Source organism: Macrobrachium nipponense, chromosome 38 (genome assembly GCF_015104395.2).
Source record: "Macrobrachium nipponense isolate FS-2020 chromosome 38, ASM1510439v2, whole genome shotgun sequence".
In the NCBI taxonomy this organism is placed as follows: Eukaryota; Metazoa; Arthropoda; class Malacostraca; order Decapoda; family Palaemonidae; genus Macrobrachium; species Macrobrachium nipponense.
In genome coordinates, this window is record NC_061098.1 from 9,687,605 (window position 1) to 9,708,320 (window position 20,716).

The 20,716-nt window shown below is 36.1% G+C and overlaps 2 protein-coding genes across 4 annotated transcripts in view; both read left to right on the forward strand.

Annotated features, from left to right (window-relative positions):
• Window positions 1–8,164: 8,164 nt before the first annotated feature.
• Window positions 8,165–17,622, forward strand: LOC135209614 (uncharacterized). 3 transcript variants are annotated; one of them, XM_064242311.1, is made up of 9 exons: window positions 8,165–8,301; window positions 10,120–10,259; window positions 11,124–11,259; window positions 12,842–13,025; window positions 13,768–13,896; window positions 14,535–14,718; window positions 15,375–15,457; window positions 15,573–15,719; window positions 16,535–17,622. In XM_064242311.1, the coding sequence occupies exons 7-9, from the start codon at window positions 15,379–15,381 to the stop codon at window positions 16,765–16,767; spliced, it is 459 nt and encodes a 152-aa protein (XP_064098381.1). In that variant the 5' UTR covers window positions 8,165–8,301; window positions 10,120–10,259; window positions 11,124–11,259; window positions 12,842–13,025; window positions 13,768–13,896; window positions 14,535–14,718; window positions 15,375–15,378; the 3' UTR covers window positions 16,768–17,622. The 3 variants fall into 3 exon arrangements, 2 of the variants coding, with proteins under 2 accessions (XP_064098381.1, XP_064098382.1); XM_064242312.1 differs by lacking the exon at window positions 12,842–13,025; XR_010313389.1 differs by lacking the exons at window positions 15,573–15,719; window positions 16,535–17,622.
• Window positions 17,623–18,654: 1,032 nt separating this feature from the next.
• LOC135209615 (ribosome biogenesis protein BMS1 homolog) overlaps window positions 18,655–20,716 on the forward strand; it is a 40,228-nt gene continuing 38,166 nt past the window's right edge. Inside the window, exon 1 of the mRNA XM_064242313.1 lies at window positions 18,655–18,733. The gene's annotated coding sequence lies outside the window, so the exon portion shown is untranslated. The remainder of the gene's footprint in view (window positions 18,734–20,716) is intronic.

Below are 20,716 nucleotides of genomic sequence, written 5' to 3' on the forward strand. Positions count from 1 at the left end.
AAGAAATCTTGAAATAAAGCTTATAAACACCCAAGGACTGAAAAACAAAAATAATCGAGCTAGTGGAGATAACAAAAGAAAACAATTATGTGCATCACAGAAACACACCTTAAACAGCAAAAATTACTATTTTTAACAACAAGCATCAGAGTGGTAGATGATGAGATGAAGACGACACTAAAGGAGGAGGTTTACTAATAATGTATAGAACCAAAGGAGAAATCCAGTGGAGGAAAAAGAAAAGTCGGAACACAAAGACATTCTAATAGTAAAGGTTAATTTTAGAACAGCAATATTTAACATAATTCTAGTCTACATGTCAACAAGTGATAAAGAAAGAAAATATACGAATAATAATATACGAACTTTGTTCGATGTGACATCAGATCTGTTCGACCGTGTGGACGGGGCTTTTCATATAGCAATAGAGAAAGCCACAGAATGCCTGGTATTGCCCTTGGCGATTTCAATGGTCATTTAGGTTTCATAGACACACAAAGCGCCTCAGTAGCGTTGTTGGTATGGTATTGGTGTCCCACCTTGGTGGTTGCAGGTTCGATTCTCGGCCATTCCATTGAGGATGAGAGATGTGTATTTCTGGTGATAGAAGTTCACTCTTGACGTGGTTCGGAAGTCATGCAAAGCCGTTGGTCCCGTTGCTGAATAACCACTGGTTCCATGCAACGTAAAAAACACCATACAAACAAACATAGGGACACAAGAACTTGACCAAAATGGAAAATATGCTCTTATAGGTGAGTGGAGAAATTCCTGTCAAAATTTCATTAATCTGTTAAATAGTTAAGTAAGTTTTATTAGAACTTGAACCAATAATATTATATGCCAGTTTCTTGCTTTTGGAAGTTTATAAATATATAACCTTTGTGTGTTTCTAGAGTCAAGTATAGTATACACATTTTTACTCTCATTCGCAAAGTACCTTATGTGAGGCTTGAGGAAAATTTTTCACAAGTACGACTGAACTTGGCAGTTATGTATAGAAGATCCTTTTTTAAAAAAAGATTTTAAATAATGTCAGCTGTTCATATTAAGTTGAATTTTTTTTCCAAAAGGAATAAAAAAGAAAGGAGGCGACGCTGAAATTAGGTGTTTTAGAGTAAATCAGCGGTGTACAACAGTTTTACAGGTTCATGAAGTTACTCGTCACAGAAGTGTTTCATTGCATCTTTTTCATTCCGCAAATGCCTTTTTCATAAATAGCCAAGAGATCTGTTAAACAGTCCTTTTTTACTTTTGTTGGTATGTAGTATTCAAGCCTGTTTTATCTTTTTGGCTCATAAGGCGTAGTTATCCTTTTTTACTAATATATTTCAAATTGTTAAATACAAAGTATTTACCGTAATTTATATCTGAACAATTCTTAGGGACCTGGATTTTGTAATTCAAATAAAAACATTCTTTACAGCTTATTTTTATAACCTCTACCTTCATATTAATAGCTTCATTGGTAAGCTTGAATGAGAAAGGAGAAAAGTTAAGATATTTTAGTTTAACCAGACCACTGAGCTGATTAACAGCTCTCCTAGGGCTGACCCGAAGGATTAGATATTTTTACGTCGACTAGGAACCTAGCAACGGGGCCTACCACATTGTATCGAGAAATGAATTTCTATCATCAGAAAATAAATTCCTCTGGTTCAGTGTTGGCCGAGTCAAGAATCGAACTTCGGACCAGCGGGTTGGTAGCCGAGCGCGAAATGCACTCGGCCAACGTAGAACTATGAGAAATGAGAACAATCCGTTGCATTATAGTATGTCATGGCCAGCTTTGAAAGGTATGAAAGTGAAAGTATTTGTCATGCTGGGTTTGGGAAGCATGAAAGAATGCTTTGTGATTTAAAAATGCCAAAGTCAGGTAATAGAGAGACTTCATTGTGGGCAGAGATGGCATTCATTTGAGAAATGATAGATTGTTTTTTAAAAATGTGTTTGGAATGGAGCCTGAATGTTGGAAATACACAGAGTCCCCTTATTAGGTACTCCTGATGGGTAGATCCTAGTAGGATACTTATCCGCGGCGGCCTAGAACTATGGTGGCAGTTGCCGTTTTTCTATGCAGTTTTACCTACTGAACAAGAATTGTTTAAGTAAATATTTATTCGGACGTCTGTAATTAACTCCCCAGGGGCCCGTATAAACACGGCGAAATAATACATTGGACGCCCCAACCCCTAGCACTAGAACGGCCAAGCAGTCATTTTGACTGCTTTTGGAAATTGAAATGATTAGCATGGCTTAACTACCATCGTTATTCAGTTGATGCTGCATGACTTTTGCTAACTTAGTGAGTAGTTCATTATGGTGAAATAATTTAGTTAATTTCCATATAACTTTTTCAGTACAGCCCCCACTACTACAAAACGGCCAAGCAGTCATTTTGACTGCCCTGACTACAAGCTTCAACCGTGTCTAGTGACCAAACCTGTATAAGACGCGTAAGGAAGACATGTTCAATTCCATCGCAACATACACTTCTTAGCTCGATTAGTATGCGTTTAGCTTTCCCACTATCAATATGCCTCGTAGGAAGTTGAATGATGATTAAATATTAGAAGAGTTATTGATGGATTCAAGATTCAGATTCAGATTTCTGTTGAGGAAATTAAATCTGATGAAGGTGAGTACATTGTACAAGAAGAGGAATCAAGTTCTGATGATGAAGTCAGGCAATCTGAGGGTGATGAGGAGTCGAAGTGATAACATCAAATTTAGGTTAGTATCGTATTCTCTCTCTCTCTCTCTCTCTCTCTCTCTCTCTCTCTCTCTCTCTCGCTCTATCTCTCTCTCTCTCTCTCTCTCTCTGTTCATGTCCTTTGTAATATATATATATATATATTATATATATATCTATATATATATATATATATATATATATATATATACATCATATATCTTGCCATAGGAGCTTTACCATTATCAATTATTATTGTTTTTGCTGTTATTGTTGTTGTTGTTGTTATTACTGTTGTTATTATTATCATTTATTATTATCATGTTTTTTTATATTTGTTGAAATATTAGCCAACTGTGGTATTTTTTTCTTCCTGAATTCATTATCCCTCACATTTTCCAGAGGAACTCCCTTCTCAAGAAGAGGATTTATCATCAAACACGATTAGAGCAAAATGTGGTACGGTGTGTAAAGTAACATCTCAAGCAGAGAAGATTGTGGAAGATTTTCTCAGCAAAACATACTGAGGGAAACTCCTGGCCCCACTTCTTTTGCAAAACGTCTTGTACAAAAAAGGAGCTACATGAGTCCTTCTCGATACTTATAGATGATTTTATCATTGAACATATCAGAAAATGCACTGAAGCTCAAGGCAGAAGAGTCTTGAAAAAACGATAATTTTTAAAAACAAAGATCTCGTGAAGAAATTCTAGCAGTAATTGGAAATCATGTATGCTCGTGGGATATTGGGAAAGAATCAGTCAATTGATCATCTATGGTCAAGAAAATGGGGGTCCACCCTTTTTCAGGGATACAATGCCACGTCACAAATTCAAAGAGCTAATGCGGTTTATAAGATTTGACATAAGAACGATGAGGTCAAAACGTTTACGTACAGATAAGTTTGCTTATTTAATTTCTGAAGTGTGGGATAGATTCATTGGGAATTGCAAAGCTGCTTATAAGCCACATGAGAACATCACAACAAATGCCATGAACGACTTTTACCCCTCAAAATCCCGATGTCCTTTTCTACAGTATATGAGAAATAAACCAGACAAATTTGGAATAAAGTTTTTGGATTGCTGCTGATACAGAATCAAAGTATATGCTAAATGCTTTCCTTACTTGGGAAAAGATGAATTTCGACCAGCAAATCAGCCCTTATCAACTCATGGGAAAGGTAGAAATGTCACAACTGACAATTTCTTCACATCGCTTCAGTTAGCTGAACATCTGAAAGCAAAAAACACCAGCATTGTTGGCACAATGAATAAAGCCCGTAGAGAAATTCCATCTCAAATGAAGTCATGGAAAGGTCAACTGTATGATACACTTCTGCTGAAGAATAAGGATACGACCTTGGCAATATACCAAAGTAAGAAAAACAAGACAGTCTTTATACTCAGTTCACTTCATCGCACTGTTTCAATAGGAGATGGACAGAAGAAAAAGCCAGAAACTGTTGTGTATTACAATGCAACAAAATTTGGAGTAGACGTACTTGACCAAATGGCACGTAATTATTCCACAAGGTGCCCTTCCAGACGTTGGCCTGTTCATGTATTTTACAATATTCTTGATCTTGCAAGTATCAATGCATGGATATTGTATTCAGAGGTCACAGGGGAAAAACTAAGCCGTCATGATTTTAATCTTGGATTAGCAGAGGAATTGGCATATTCTTTGAAAATCTAGAGTTGGCAGAAAGTGCCGAAGATTCTGATGAGATTTTGGAACGAGGAGAGTAGAACACCAAATAAGAAACGGAAGCAATGCCAATCCGCCTGTGCAAAAACAACAAAACCGCGATGACCTGCAAAAAATGTGAGAAATATGTGTGTGAGGATATAAATGTTATTCATCACAGACCTAATATTCAAATCTGTCATATCAAAACAGCAAAAACATTTCCCCAATCAATATGGATGTTTATTTTACAAGTTTGGCTAATACCAAGTAACACCCCTAAATTTACAATTTTGTTTGAGGACGTTTCCGCCCTATAATATATAATTTTTTATTTGCTTTGAAATTTTTATCACTTTTTTGCTATTATTGTACATTTTCATTTAGAGGAAGAAATGAAGAACTTATTTTTTTATGAAAATGTAATCCTATAAAGAAAGCACAATAAAGAAACAAAAAAAATATATTTTTTTTTCATTCCTATAGTTATCTAGAATGGAAAATCTTTGTAAAACTATATATTTAAGCTTAGCCTTGAACATGTAAATTCCTCCCTGATTTCAATGCAAATGGTATACTAATTGGGATAAAGTAGCAACAGAACTAATAAACTAATTTTATTGGGTAATTAGATAGTTTTCTATAAAAGCAGTCAAAATGACTGCTTGGCCGTTAATGGTAGGTGCAGGACCTTGGCCTTTAAAGTGCTAGCGGATGTTGTAAAATTCATATTGTATTGTGGTCAATAAAAATATCTATCTATCCGCGGTTACGTTCCTTGCCGTCTGTGTGGACTGCTTCTGTAGAATTACCTTGAAATATAGGGGGAAATGTAAACTAAGGTAATTTAGTGCACTTTGTGAGGTGGAAAGTGCAAACAAAATGTGGAGGTAGGAAAATGGATTGCAGAATAGCTATTTGCTGGTTTTTAGATGATAGGAAAACTGCAGAGACCGATAGTGTTAAAAAGGTTAAGTTTATAATGTAAAGTATTTAGAGACAGTAGTCATGTGTATTTTCTGGAAACAGTTACATGTAATATTTTTTTTTTAATAAATCATGTTAAATCAAGGTAGAATGAGGAAAAGAATGGTGTCAAAATGGGTGGAGCTAGGAAGGGAGCGGAATGTGTAAAAGACTGGGAAGAAGTTTGTCTATGGAAGCAAAGGTTTTAATATAAGAAAGGATTGTTGAACCAACTCTAATTTGTGGAAGTAATTAAAGCCTGTTTATCAAATACATTACGATTCTCGGCCATTCCATTGAGGAGTGAAAGATGTGTATTTTTGGTGATAGAAGTTCATTCTCGACGTGGTTCGGAAGTCACGTCAAGCCGTTGGTCCCGTTGCTGAATAACCGCTGGTTCCATGCAACGTCAAAACACCTACAAGCGCCTCAGCGGCGTGGTTGGTATGGTATTAGCGTCCCACCTCGGTGGTCGCGGGTTCGATTCTCGGCCATTCCATTGAGGAGTGAGATATGTGTATTTCTGGTGATAGAAGTTCTCTCTCGGCGTTGTTCGGATGTCACGTAAAGCCGTTTAGTCCCGTTGCTGAATCTCTTGTTCTATAGGACGCAGGCACAACCAGATGATAAAATCTGAGATTCGTCAATGATTCAGTAATGAAAATTGCGTTATCTTTTCTCAGGACCCACTGCATTCAGGGAAAGGCTTATGCACAACAGAAATTTTAATAATTTTGTTCCTACTGGAGTACAATCTATTTTCGTGTTGGAATATTCCTTGGCAGGAGATGGAATTTGTTGAAAATGGGTAACCTTCTTCAGCTACAGTAGAGGTAAGATTTCTTGTTGCTCTCTGACAGACTTAAACTTGAAACTTCTTTATTGATTTGATGGTGTTTGTGTTTTTCTTGTTCAACGTGGATTTGAACAACAAAAGGCATGAAGGACTTGAGTCCACAGTGTCAGTGTAACAGAGTTGGTTTCTGCATTGGTCCTAGGAGCCTTCTGACTGGTATCTGAACTCTGAAGTGGAGAGGGTCCTCAGCAGTGGAGGAAGGCCAAAAGATGTTCGCCAGTTTCTTCAAACAGGATTGCACAGTCTTTGTTACTGCCAAATAATATTGGTTCCCTCCTCCAAGACTGCCCTTTCTCTCCCTTTGTTCACACCCATTCGTGTGAGGAAGTGTTGCCACTGCACTAAAGGCGTTTTTTCCCTACACCATCAGTAATTTTCCCCTACTCTCCCTACAGTAGGATAAATGAAAATGAAGTATTACATTTAGTTTCATTCGTAGTGAAAATCAATAGTCGAAATTTTAGGTACAGAAAAATGAACTCGGTTAAATAAGTGTTTATGAAAATTTAATGCATTTATAGCAAAAGTATGTGTATGGTAAATTGTGTGCTTTGTTCTTTTTTTATCCTGCGAGTAAAGTTGATAAATTGGTCAGTGCTTCATCCAAAAAAGTGTAGTAAAATAATTTTATGGATAAGTAGGGGGACAAATTTCCGGTTAATTTAAAAAATACCTTCGTTAGAAGTAAACGCAGACACAATTTCACGTTGAAATACCCAAGTCAACTTTGCGTTTTTTACAACCTTTTAAGGAAGCTTCTCCTCCCCTTATATAACGGAACCTACTAATAGTTGATCTGATTCATCCTGAACCTAGTTCATGTCATGAATTATGTCTCGTAGTACCCCGAACATCCGTAGCACCAATCTCTCTCTCTCTCTCTCTCTCTCTCTCATCACACACACACACACACACACACACACACACACACACACACACACACACATATATATATATATATATATATATATATATATATATATATATATATAATATATATATATAGACAGATAGATAGCGAATACCATAGGAAAATCATGTAGGCAGAAGGTAGTATTGATATGCCTATGATTTTCCTTTGGTATTCGCCTATATAATGAAGTTACGTACATCTACCGTGATTTTTGAAGCAGCATATATATATATATATATATAATATATATATATATATATATATATATATATATATATGTGTGTGTGTGTGTGTGTGTGTGTGTGTGTGTGTGTGTGTGTGTGCGTGTGTGTGTGTTATATAAATTGTGGCACCATCTAAGGTTGTTGCGTAAACGTAGCTACCTATTGTTGTTAACAATGGCTATGGTTACCCCCTACCTATTCTTTAGAGTCATGTTGACAATTGCTACAGAGTGACTTGGCAAGTTTGGCTTATGTTGCTTATCAAGAAATTCTTCTTTAGTCTCCTTTCTGTAGTATTTCTGGTGAAGTTGCAGCTTTGTAAGTATACTGTTCCGGGTTTATTTATAACTGCATTGATCAAATATTACTAATTTAGTAGTAGGTCACATCAGTACTATTGATAAAATCTAATCCTCAATGATAATATATGACAGCTATAGCACTTCTATTGTAGCAATGTAGTAGTTTTGGATTGCTCTCTCTCTCTCTCTCTCTCTTCTCTCTCTCTCTCTCTCTCTCTCTCTCTCTCTCTCTCTCTCTCGCGCGCGCGCGCGCGCGCGCGCGCGGCTGCAGGAGTTCTATTTTCGTAATAAAAAAAGGGTTAGTAACACCTCGAACTTTTGGATTTCTTGTAGCAGAAAAGGTTTAATGTTCAAGGATTGAAATAAACAGGTGGATGGAAAATTCAATAATTTGATATTATTGAGTAATGACGACTGAAAGTGTAAATAATTCGGTCTCAGTTTAAATAACGTTTAAACAGTAAGAGAAAAAAAAACTTAAAAAAAATCTTTCAAGCACAATACACGAACAGCGTTAATGTGCGCGGAACTGTGTTTTGTTCGTTGATCGCTCAAGCATTACCGAAAAAATGACACATGAAAAGTTTTTTATGTTTTGTCAAGTGCAATTTCAAGGAGACTTTGGCTCACCTTTAAGATACATTTTAAAAAAGTTATAGGTTAAAGTAAAGCCCTCGGTCTTGCATAAAGTAGCTGTAACGTATTGCCACCATGTAGATAACTGTTAGCTAAGACGGTACCCAAAAGTTACTCCTATGACAATACAAATAGCCTTGTACTACTACCTACTAGTAATTGTTGGACATGTCTAAACTGGGAAAGACTAGTTTTTAATATATTTTTTAAAGAAAAATATACTCGAAGTATGTCATCACCTGAGAAAAAGATATCATCTAAGCAATCAATGCTATGACTTACCTATAGTTTATCTTATACTACTAAGTACTCTCGTCAACACAATTAGCTTTTTTTATAATTTTTTTTTGTCCTATGTCCCTGCAAATGTATAGTATAGTTCCCGAGATGCTGACAGTATTTAGCATTTAGGTATATGACTTATAGCTATATTAATATTTATCTTTGTTCTTGTTATAGGTAATACAGGATGCAGTGCCCTAGGTTAGGTTAGGTTCCATGTGAATGCATAGTGAACACACAGGAATGTGACAGGATGTTCATGATTCAGCTGTTCTCTACCAAGCTTGGTTCTCCTGCTGAATCTAAATTTGTTTTTGGATCTCCTGCTGCAGTTGGAGCCTTGGCAAACATGCCAGGCTCATTATACCTTAACTGACCCAAATAAGGAAAGTGTAGTCTGGTTTGGATGAGTTATTGGGGTAAAATACCAAATGGCCACCTGGCCTCTACCATAGCGTGGACCACCTTCCCGAAAATCAGAAATTATGGCCTTAATTTGTGACTTGTGAGATAAAACTGACTTTGAGAGGAATGTAGAGGTCTCAAGGTGTTGCTTCGAGGGACGCAGGCTCTTGACTAATGTCCATCCTGGGTTATAGGTTAAAGTATACTTTTTGGGAAGGTGGTCACGCTACAGTATAGGCCGGCCATTTGGTATTTTACCCTGCTTTTAAAGCCCAATCCAGGAACTCGGGTTGATACAAGGAAAGAGGAAAGTGAGGATGCTTTTATAGGTATTTCATAGTAAATGAAAAGTAAGACCAACTTCGCTTAAAGATATTTAAGCCGTAAGAAATCATATTCATTGCCGTTCCCAATGAATGCCTGACTATTATTTTTAAATCCCATTATGTAAGATGACCAGAATATTCAATTAGGGTAAATGACCGAACGGTGACACAGCGACCACCTCTCTCGGAAGGCGGTTACTTCCCAAAAAAGCATTTGAATTACTATGCCATTATTTTGTAATTTAGGTAAAAACTTGTATTTCGAGAGGAACGTAGAGGTCTCGGTGGGCTGTTAAGATAGGCCACAACTCTTGACTGATGCTCATGGCAGCGAATTCAAGTATTTTTTCAGGAAGGTGGCCGCATTGAGGGATCAGTGGCTGCTATGTCACCGTTCGGTTGTCTACCTTAGGTACCTAATCTCTCCCAACTATTAACCATGGTAGGCAATTATCCACTTATGTAATTTTGCAATTTTTTTTACAATGCTTTCTTAAGCTTCAATACTTTTTTGCAAGCTGTTGCCCTGAAGGCAATTTTAGACAAACCATTGGTCTTTGGTTCCTCTTACTTACCTCCTAGATGTAGTTCTAGTGACAATTATATTAATAAGAATTTAATAATTTAGGGTCCAACTCCATTGCACCCACCTGGCTGTATCAGTGATCATGATCATCTTCAAGGTGTTGATGTACAGTATTAGATTCATAAAGGAATGTATTTGAAGATATTACAGTATTAATGGTAATCCAGTGACTGTAAATGATGGGTCTGTACCCTTTCATAATACCTATGATTATTTTTTAAAAGTTAGTTTGAATTTTTCAGTGATGAATGAGAGGTGAAATTACCATGGAGGCTTACGATTTGGTTATAATTGGCTCTGGTATGATTGGGTCAGCTGCAGCTTATCATGCTTCTAAAATAACTGGGAAATCTGTGTGCTTATTGGTCCTCCTGAACCTAAGGTAAGAACTGAAATAATATACCTTATATTTTTTTGTGGTGTCAAAAGTTTTTATCCTTTAAATTTAGTGTAGTAATCCAGGGACCTTTTTTTTGGGACTAGTGAATGATCAGTGTTAACTAAGTTGGATAGAATTGCCCTTGTGTTACAGATTGGAAGCAGGAATGAGGGTAATGTAATGGTGATGACCTTTATGATTCAGTTGTTTACCTGTAAATATGTTTTTTTTTTTTTCATATTTGTTGTTAATTTTTCATTATATATTAATATACGACAGTGCTTATACTACTTTGCCTCCTTTCATATTTGTAATCCCTGCCTATTCTGGATTTGCAGACTCACTGATTTGCGGATTTCTCTATGGAACATATACGTATATATATATACATTATTCGTGGTTTTTTTTAAATATATTTTACAGATTGGAATTGGAATATAAAATTTAGGCCAAAATCCATGGTCATTCAGGGCTGAAAGGAAAATTGAGAGCAAAGGCAGTTCGAAAGGTGGGACAGGAGGAAAAACTTGTAGTTGCACTATGAAGCAGGTGTTAGGAGAGGGTGGAAAGTAAGATGGAAGAAAGAGGCTATGAATGGAGGTACAGTACTGTACAGCAAAAGGAATGAAAGGGGTTGCACAGTGCACTGATGGCCCTGCTAGATGCATGGTTTACAAAATAGAAGCATCATAGAATTTTTAATTGTCTTTGGTAGGTACAGTTAATAAATATAAATTAGTTAAGATTTTTGTTTATTTAGTCTTTCTAAAGGCATGAAGAAAAGTTTATAGTAGCTGAATATTTAGCAAATAATTCCAGTGCATATCTGTTTCAATTTTACCTGTAAAAGTAAAATGTTATTTCAAGACTCGGGAGGACCGGCAAATTTTTGGCAGCTGGTATGACGAAGGACGGATGTGTCGCAGAGCATCAGATTCCCACACTTGGTCTGTCCTTGCAGTGCAGTCAATGCTGAAGTATAGGCAACTTGAAAACGAATCAGGTCAGTATCGGAAGCATGCTCATGCCTATTTGTACTACAAACACCTGGCCCTTGGTTTACAGTACAGTAATTTGAAATATGACCTTGTCTGTATGATACTTGCGCAAAAAGGTTAAGGCATTAATATTTTCTTCATGTTGATTGTCTCCAGTGGTCACCTATATTTTGAAAAGCACATGATCAGCAGGTATTATTTATTTCGATGGGAAAGATTCTGGACAATGCAGTGAACATCTCTTGATACCTGTGACTGTATGCTAAGTCTCTTTACAAAACCTTTTGGCAATTGAATGTATTCAGTTGCCCAAATTCAATATTATTATATTGATAATTCGCTGTTAAAGCATAGTTTTACCGTGTGACTGAATCTCATAATCTTTTCCTGTTACTTCCTTTCTTTTCCTTAAGGGGTTATTATACTTATCTCTGGAGGCATTTTATCATTAGGTACATAGTACACTGTACATATATTATAATCATTAACTCTTATTATTTGGAATGACAGAACAATCCCTATCCAGACACTAGATATATTAGAATATGCAAATTATAGCAATTTCAGATCCCCTTTTTGTAAATCTGCTCATGCAAAGGTTGTTGCAGGGAAAATTTTCTTTTTTAAACAAAATTCGAATTGTGCACACCATAACACCAAGCAAAAGCACACTCAGAACAAAATGTCTACAACTATAACCAGTGTAGCCCTTTTTACGTCCAGTATTTACACATGCGTCACCCTTATTCTCCCTCAGCGCCCACATCTGCAGCACCATGCATGATCCACACTCAGTTTGTATGTAGCCTTTTTCTGTGGCTTATCTCCCTTGCAGTCTTTGTGCTCTGTCTTTTCTTTGTTACACAAAGCAGCTTGATACTAAACCGCAGTGGTTCCAAAGTGCTAGAAGTGTTTCTAGTGCTAGTGAGATCAAGCCCTAGAGGGTTGATGATTTATCTTCTTGACCAGAAAAGGTTAGAAGTGTTAGTTACAGTTGGGTAGAAGAAATATCTTTTGCTTAGATCTCTAGCAAATTGAACAAAGCATTTGTGCAGTAAGGTTGATATTAAGATGGAAGCAAACCATTTGCAGCCAATAGGAATGGTTGAAACAACTTAGGCATTGATTTAATCTAAAAAACTTGAAATTATAGGAGAGGCCACTACTACAGGTGCAAGACAAGCTCAAAAGGCAAAGGCAAATGCCAATTACAATTTCCCTCTTCAAAGGAAGAAAAAGAAAAAAAAGTGTTACTTAAATTGTTCATTTACTTTGAAACATTTTTTTTCTTATTATTATTGCATAACGAGTACTGTATCCATGATTATCTTTTATTCTTTGCCATGTATAATGATTAATGGTTACCGTAAGAGGTATTAGGGTTTATATGGGTATAAACAGTTTGTTTGATTGTAGGCATGTGTAGAGTGTTCTGTTAAGGCATTTTCTGTTATACTAGCGTGCACAGTTTCAGGGATGCAGGGGTCTTGGGAAAGTGAAAGTAATATATGTCATCTGTTTGTTAAGCGTGCAGTATGAGGTGTTTCGGTGGAGTAATTATTTTCATCGGTACATATTACATTGTAGGTGTTGACTTCTACAATGAGACTGGATTTATTTTTGTAATGGAAAATGAAGAATCTGCTCAGCAAACTATGAATACTATTGAGCAGTGTGGTCTCCAGGTTGAAGATGTATCAACAGACTGGAAGACTTACTTTGAATTTTTAAATCTACCTAAAGATGCGTTTATCATCTGGGAAAAAGAAGGGTGAGTTAATACTGTATATGAACTGTAGTAGATTTTTGTAGTTAATTGTGTGTTTCACATCTAATTGCAATCCAGTAATAGTACATATATTTGAAGGTGTGTTTGATGTAATGATTTTGCTAGCTTATGGCATGATTTTTACCTGAAATGACCAAATACAATATTGATATTGCAGAATTTTAAGTTTAAAACTTTCTAATTGAATTCTTTCGATGGTACTACAAGCAGTCCCCGTTTTATGGCGGGGATCCGTCCCCGGCAGCATGCCATAAGCTGAAAACCTCCATAACCCGAAGCATCATAATTATAATGGGAATGAATAACACTTACAGCGCCATACCAGGTTATGGTGACGTAAAGTGGGTAACGTGCTGTAAATCCACTTATGGTGCTGAAAAATCAGTATTAATGGCATTGTGAGCCTAGTGCCATAAGTCCGGAACAATGTGACCTGAACCCGACGTAACTCGGGGACTGCCTGTACGTATACAAGTATTGTAGACATTGTACAAATTTCACTTCACGAGGGAATGATTCAGTTGCTCATTAAATTTATGTTATTAAATTATGATGCAATTAGAAAATGAGTTGCTCAGTTATTATAGTGTTCTCATTTTAGTTAGTAAAGTATTTGTTTAATATATATTAAATATGCAATACTGAATTATCCATTGTGGGTGGATGACAGCTTGTGTTTTGCATTTTCTCATTCTGTGTTATGTCTGTTATGCTTTTGTTATAGAACTGGCTATGTAAGTGCGCGGAGGTTAGTAAAGGCACATCAGAAGGTTGCTGTTGAAAATGGAGTGAAGTTGATTCCAGAAGTAGTATTTACTATCAAACCGGCCTCTTCAAAGTCAGCCACTTATAGGTATGGTAAAAGGAAGAGGTATTTTTAATATGTCGCAGTTTTATGTAATTGCGAATTATGTGCTTAAGTAGCATGCCACATCTTTAAGATGTGAGGAATAACATTTGCCAAAGTTTAACTTTCCTATTGAACTCATTAGTTAAATGCAGCTTTTTGGCCATCAGCTGTAAACTTGTGGCACTCCTCACCTAAAAGAAAGGAAAGATGGTATCTCCCATTCCCTTTGGTATATGGTAGGAAATGGACATTTTGAAAGTTAGCCCTATCAGTCTCAGCCTTAGAGTGGTTTCACCACCAAATTATTGGTTGATCTTGTATTATTCAAGGCTCCACATTCCCATAGCCAAGGGCCTTGCTCATCCCAAAGCCATCAATCCTTCTAATATGCATACATCAATCATACACTTCTGTTATTTAGTGGGTTAAAATCCTCACTGTTCAATGTTCAGTAGTTGTTTGTTTTCCCCATAATGCCAAACTGAAATGCTGTTATTCATGACTTCTTTGCTTCTTTTTCTTTATACCTGAGCTACGAGCTAAATAAATAATTTGACTGGATGTTTCACTGACTTTTGCATGAATCAGTAAACAGATAATAAGTATATAGACCAATAAACATTGTAGTCTTTTCATTTCAGATGGGAAGTGATGACTGAAGAAGGGAATGTCTTTCATGCAAAATCAGTTCTTGTGGCTACTGGTGCTTATGCAGGATTTTAAACAGCTTTTTGACTGTGTCACCAAATAAAGTTCAGATTTAGACCTCAGAACACAGACTGTTGCCTTCCTCCAGGTCCCTAATGAAGAAGTCGAAAGGTTAAAGTAAGTATTATCTTTTTAGTTTACGTTACTAAATTATTATTATAAATAGTATAGTGTTTCATACCACAGATAACATTCATCATCCTACTCGAATTACTGAAAAATAACCAATAGAAATATTTTTTCATGTGATTCCTGCAGGGATGGAACTTTCAATTCTGTGGACCAGAAATGTTTGGTGGCATCCTGAACCTCATAGTACTTTAGAGATGCAGGTGAATTTCTGCAACAGGTCATTAGATCTTATTTTCCCACAGCATCGTAAGAGAGCTTGAGTCTTCTTTTGGGCAGTATGTAAAGTACAAGACTACAATTTGTGAAAGGTTTCAGAATTAGTCATCCTCAGCTCCCTTTCATTATAGGATCAAAATAACATAAGTAAATGTTCCTACCTACCTACTTGGGTCTCCTGATCTTTTTATCTTCTAACATTGCAAGGTGTATGAAGTAGGCTATACTAAAAGTAATTGATATGTATGGGAAAAACTTTTTAGAAAAAAACTGAATATTTTGTAGATAAATTGTGTTTCGGTTTGCCATTTTTACAGGCATACATTTGCAATAAAGTATATTTTGTATGTTTACCAGTTTGAATCAGGTGAAGTTCTTAAAAATTGTAATGTGTAGCTTATAATGAAGATTTTCTGCTTTTCAAGGTGTATGCCCACGATTATAACCAAATTCAGCTTCGACACACTTGATGGTGCCTACATCATACCTCCTATTAGATATCCTGATGGTAATGTATGGTTCTGTATTGCCAAAAAGATGAGATTTGATTGAAATTGGTGTAATATTACTAAAAGATGAAATTTGAATTATATTTGCATGTTAAGACTTATTTTCCTTATTAGGTAACTGGTATTTGAAACTTGGCCATGCAAGAGCATATGAGGGTAAGAAACAAACACTTGAAGAAGTAGCAGAATGGTTCAGGCAACGCACTGGTATTCCAGAGTGCGTGGAGAAACTGGCTCAGTATATTTGTCACATGATACCAGGTAAGGTGGACTGTTTACACATATCTTTAGATGTGTTTGCTTTTTAATACAAGGAGTCCTACATCCATATGTGTCCCTTAATGTAATCATGATTTATCAAAGTCAGTGGTTGGCAATACCTAACAGATTATGTTAAACATTTGTTAAGAGGAATTAGCAGGGGAAGGTAAACTAATGAAATTGTTGAAAATAGTTTTGCATCTCTAATGATTGCATATCTAAGTTCACTCTCAAATTTTGCAGGGCTGTGGTATGAAGATTTAGTTCATTGCAGGATTTTCATTTGATTGAATATTTATTAGCCTTCCAGCTGGTATATAGTATGTAAAATTTATGGCCAGTGATACACTTTAAAGTATATTAAGACTTTAGGCTTGGGGTTCAGGAGGTTTGCTGATTTTCAGTTTTTGAGAGGAGCTGGTGCCCTAAATCCTAAAATTTGACTGACAACTTTATAGCTAAACGAAACTTTCCTTGTTTTGTGGTTCATCTTTCATGAAGTTTATTTCTAAACCTGACTTTAATTTGTTTAGTGGTTCACATTAATGAACATTATTTATAAACCAGACTTTCCTTTGTTATGTCGTTTGCCATCAAGGAAGTTTTCCTTATTGCTTGAAATGTCTCATTACTTTACACTGAGGCATATGGATCATCATACTAGACTTAGGACAGATTTTGAATTCTCATTAAATTTAGTGTTTTTTCAAATTCATAGTGTGTTGTAGTTTTTGTACATATGTTTATTGTAGAATATTTACTCATTATTAAATCAGTGTTTTTGAAGTGCAATTTTCCAATGTCATTTGTTGTAGGACTGAAAGTGGAGAAAGTTTTTGGAGATGGGTGTGTCACTGCTCACACTCCTGATTATGAACCATACATTGACATGGTTGCAGAAGGATTTGGAGTTGCTCTTGGTGGCAATGGTTATGCAGCCAAATCGTGTCCTGAAATTGGAAGACTTGCAGCTCGTTTAATTGTGCTAGGAGAGTGGGACACTGAAATACCAAGAGACCGAGTCAGAATCAAATGGAAAGAAATTTAGTGTTAAGGGATGTTTGTACACCAACAGTGCTTGAAACTGAAACCACTAATGAGATGGTGGTAAAAGTTTTATAACAGTACATTATTTATTTGTGGTTTATTGAAGTCATTTAAAGTATTTTGCTGCAGTAATTTTTTTAAGCATCATAGAAATAATGGGTTATTGTTGATTGTTGGAGTTTTAAATTTAAAGCTTTCTATGCCTCATGGTATAGAAGACCTTCCCAATTTAACGAGGAAAGTTTGAGAAAAAAAGTGTTGTGTGTACAGGTAAGCATTAAATGTTATCAAACTATATAGCTACCATATGGCAGAAAAAGCAGAGACATAGCATGCAACTAGAACAGCAGGAAAAATATTCTTAGATAGTAATTTTATTGTAATGTACAAGAGAAAACAAATGCAGCTTATTAGGCATAGCAGATTTTTATATTATAACTAGTATTCCCTCCCTCTCTGCCCCTGATGGATAACTAACAGTAATTGTAAATTTATGAGTGCTTGAATTTGCACACACAAAAAAATAACAAGTTGTTGGTTAATTATAGGAAATTAGTTAATTTTGTGTATTAGAATAAGAATGCCAGTAAATTGAATCATACATTGTGTTTTTTTTGTAAATTTGATGTTTAAACCTAGCATATAGGCTATCCTGCATGTGTATATCTATGCATATCTTGACACACTTTACTGTGTTCCTTCCTCTTCTCTCAGGCACAGTATTTTTTATTGACATTCATTTTAATATAGTATACTTCATTCAGCATTGTAAATTATGCACATTTTTCAGTGTTGTCTTGGCGTACATGTATGCGTCATGTGAGTCTGTATTTTGATAATAAATATCCTTCCAACCTTTTTTGTCTTGTCTAACCTTTTAAGGGAAATGGCCATCTCTCAGTGACCAAGAGTCTGATACTGTATTCATTTTCCCCGTGAGAGAGACCTTCATGAAAGATGTTTTCAGTGTATGGGAAGTAAGTTCATTAAAATTTTTAAGTGTTCTTTTCCTTCTGTGGACCTAATGTGAAAAGCTCTGAAGGATGGCAAAATATTAGGTGCCTCTGAAATTGCAGTAGCATTTGCTACATGAGTCAAACGAGTAACATCTGTTGAAACAAGTGTGGTAAAACTAATACCCTAAGTTTAGAAGATAAGAATGATGACCAGGCACTTACAAGGAAAAGGAGATAATTGGTGGAAACCAGGAATAAGTTATTTGCTTAAGCATACCTAAATATGATAATAAAAACCAAAACTGGACATGGTAATAACTAGTGAAAAGAAGATGGGCAATAAAACTAGTTTAGAAATGCAAGAAAAGAAAATTAAAAATTAAAGAAAAAGTAAAGACTTTTGCTTTAAAATTGAAAGTCATGAACAGATGCCAAGGAAGACTTGTCAATTAAAAAAATAAATATGTGGCTAGGCATACTAAAAGGAAAGTAGTGTGGTAGTGGCACTACAACTATCGTATGAAGAGAACCCATGAAAAAGCCGGTCAATTCTTATACAATGAAAGTAATTTAGTTCAGAAAAGGTAAATCTTATATTTAAAAAAATAAAGTAGGAAGTGTCCAGAACTTAAAAAGAAAGAAAAAAAGTCAGAGAAATTATTTATTCAAGGCTGGTTGAGCTGACAATTCTGTTACTACTGTACTATCCATAATGTAGTGTGAAAGGTTAGATAGCATCTACCTCGTAGAAACTAAGTGTTAGAGTGTACTAAAAAATATCCTGTTTTGAAATTCAATATTCCTTTTGGCGTAGGTTCAATTAATTTTCTAAGGAAGCAATATTATCATAGGCAACAAGGTTATTGGAAGGTAGAATGAGTTGCCGTTACAAAGCTAAGAATCTGATTTGTAGTTCAAGTTCTGCGCCTGGAATTTGAGAAGAAGAAGAGCAGCTAATGTCAAATGTGATCCTGTCTACGCAATTGCGAACTGTTAAAACGTCCAATTAAGGTATTACAAAGTTATTCTTAATGTAGTATATACGCACATGAGACACTTGTTACTCAGCATACTCCATTTCATATGATATTATATAAGGAGATTTCTTGAGGAGAGTTGGAAACTGGCTAGTAGGTAGGTACTAAGGTAGGCCATGTTGTTGATGTAGACAAGTGCTAGGTAGTGTCTGTCATGTTCTTTTTCATTTGTCTTACCAATGAAAGCCCCATACGAACTAAAATAAGCATGTGAGTTCTTCGTAAAATATGTTTTCAAGGCAGTTTTAAAATCTAGGCTAATATGGCAGCAATCGCGTGGCTGGCCGTTCTAACCACAGACAATCCACCATCTTTCCCTTTCCCATCCTTCCCAGCACTCATTTGAACAAGCGTCTTAGTGGCGTGGTTGGTATGGCGTTGGCGTCCTACCTCTGTGGTCGCGAGTTCGATTCTTGGCCATTCCATTGAGGAGTGAGAGGTGTGTATTTCTGATGATAGAAATTCACTCTCGACGTGGTTGGGAAGTCACATAGAGCTGTTTGTCCCATGCAACGTAAAAGCACCATACAAACAAACAAACAAACTCATTTGAACAATGTTAGGTAGGGTAAACAACCGAGTGGACTGGCCAACTCACCGATTACCGCGGTTTTGGTCACCCTCCGAAAAAGTACTTTTAGGGTAGAATATCACGACAGGCCAACCCTCATCACGGTGGACGGGTCTTATTCACTCGATATTTAATTGGTGAAACATGAATACAATTGCAACTCTAAGCATACCATTTAAAAGACTGAAGTTTCGTCAACAAAGGGATTGTGATATATGAAAGCCCCATACGAACTAAAATAAGCATGTGAGCTCTTCGTAAAAATATGTGTTTTCAAGGCAGTTTTGAAAATCAAATATGGCGGCTACGTTTTGCATGGACGTTTCTCATCAGTGACGGCCACCATCTTTCCCCAGCCTTCCCAGCACTCATTTGAACAATGTTAGCGTATGTATGTAACGTTTATTGATCTTACTCAAGATTGCAGTTGTAATCAGCACAATAAAACAACATTTTGTTGCCTATATTAGTGAAAGTATGAAACTTGTTATTCCCGGGGTTATGTGGAACTGAATCATTCTTACCTTGTAATCAGTGGTTTTATCCTTCCTGCCATCACAACTGAAACTCCACAGTGCTTATTTGATTGTAATTATACACATTTTGGTCTTAATTCACTCCACAGTGCACTCGAACCACATTGCTGTTCGTGTTTCCTAAGCACTCACTCCGTAAACAAAGTTACGAGCCAGCAGACGACAACACTGATTATGAGATGCAAAGCTTTATTCCCTTAATTGTTTACTTTACTCAATATTTAGTTTAACTCTACTTCAAAATGTTTATTTAATTCATGTCCATTATCCCTTTTTTGCAACCAAATTAACCCCCAAAAATTACAAATGTTTCGGATTGTGCTGTTATACTTACGAGCAGGACGACGTGAGGAAAAATGGCTCATCGTTGCCAATCTAGTGGAGCGTCACAACATACGCCGATGCATTACAAACTGTTTCGATGAATTCTAGTTGTCATAGTAATGCAGTAATGATAAAATTGCTCTAATATGTATATATACTACAAATAGATACGCTAATTTCACTTATTTCCCCGGTTTTGTGTAAGTCTTATACCTAGTTTGGAGGGTAAACACATACCAATTGACAACACTGATAAACAATTGAAGAGCGCAAAACGCCGCAAAGAATGCCGTAGTCCCCTTGAATAAGTACGAATAAGTGCTGGTAAGAGGTGGGTTACGATTGTTGTGATGAAAGTGCCCCAAGCGTCTAATGGGTACAAGTGGTGTGCAGATTTAGCACATGAAATGGGAAGTTTGTTGACACAAGCGACTCCGTAAACATCAAGATAGCGACAATCTTCGAAACATTTTTAGTTGTAAGTAAAAATTTCTAAAGCGTTTGGGTGAGATTTCCACTGCCGTAG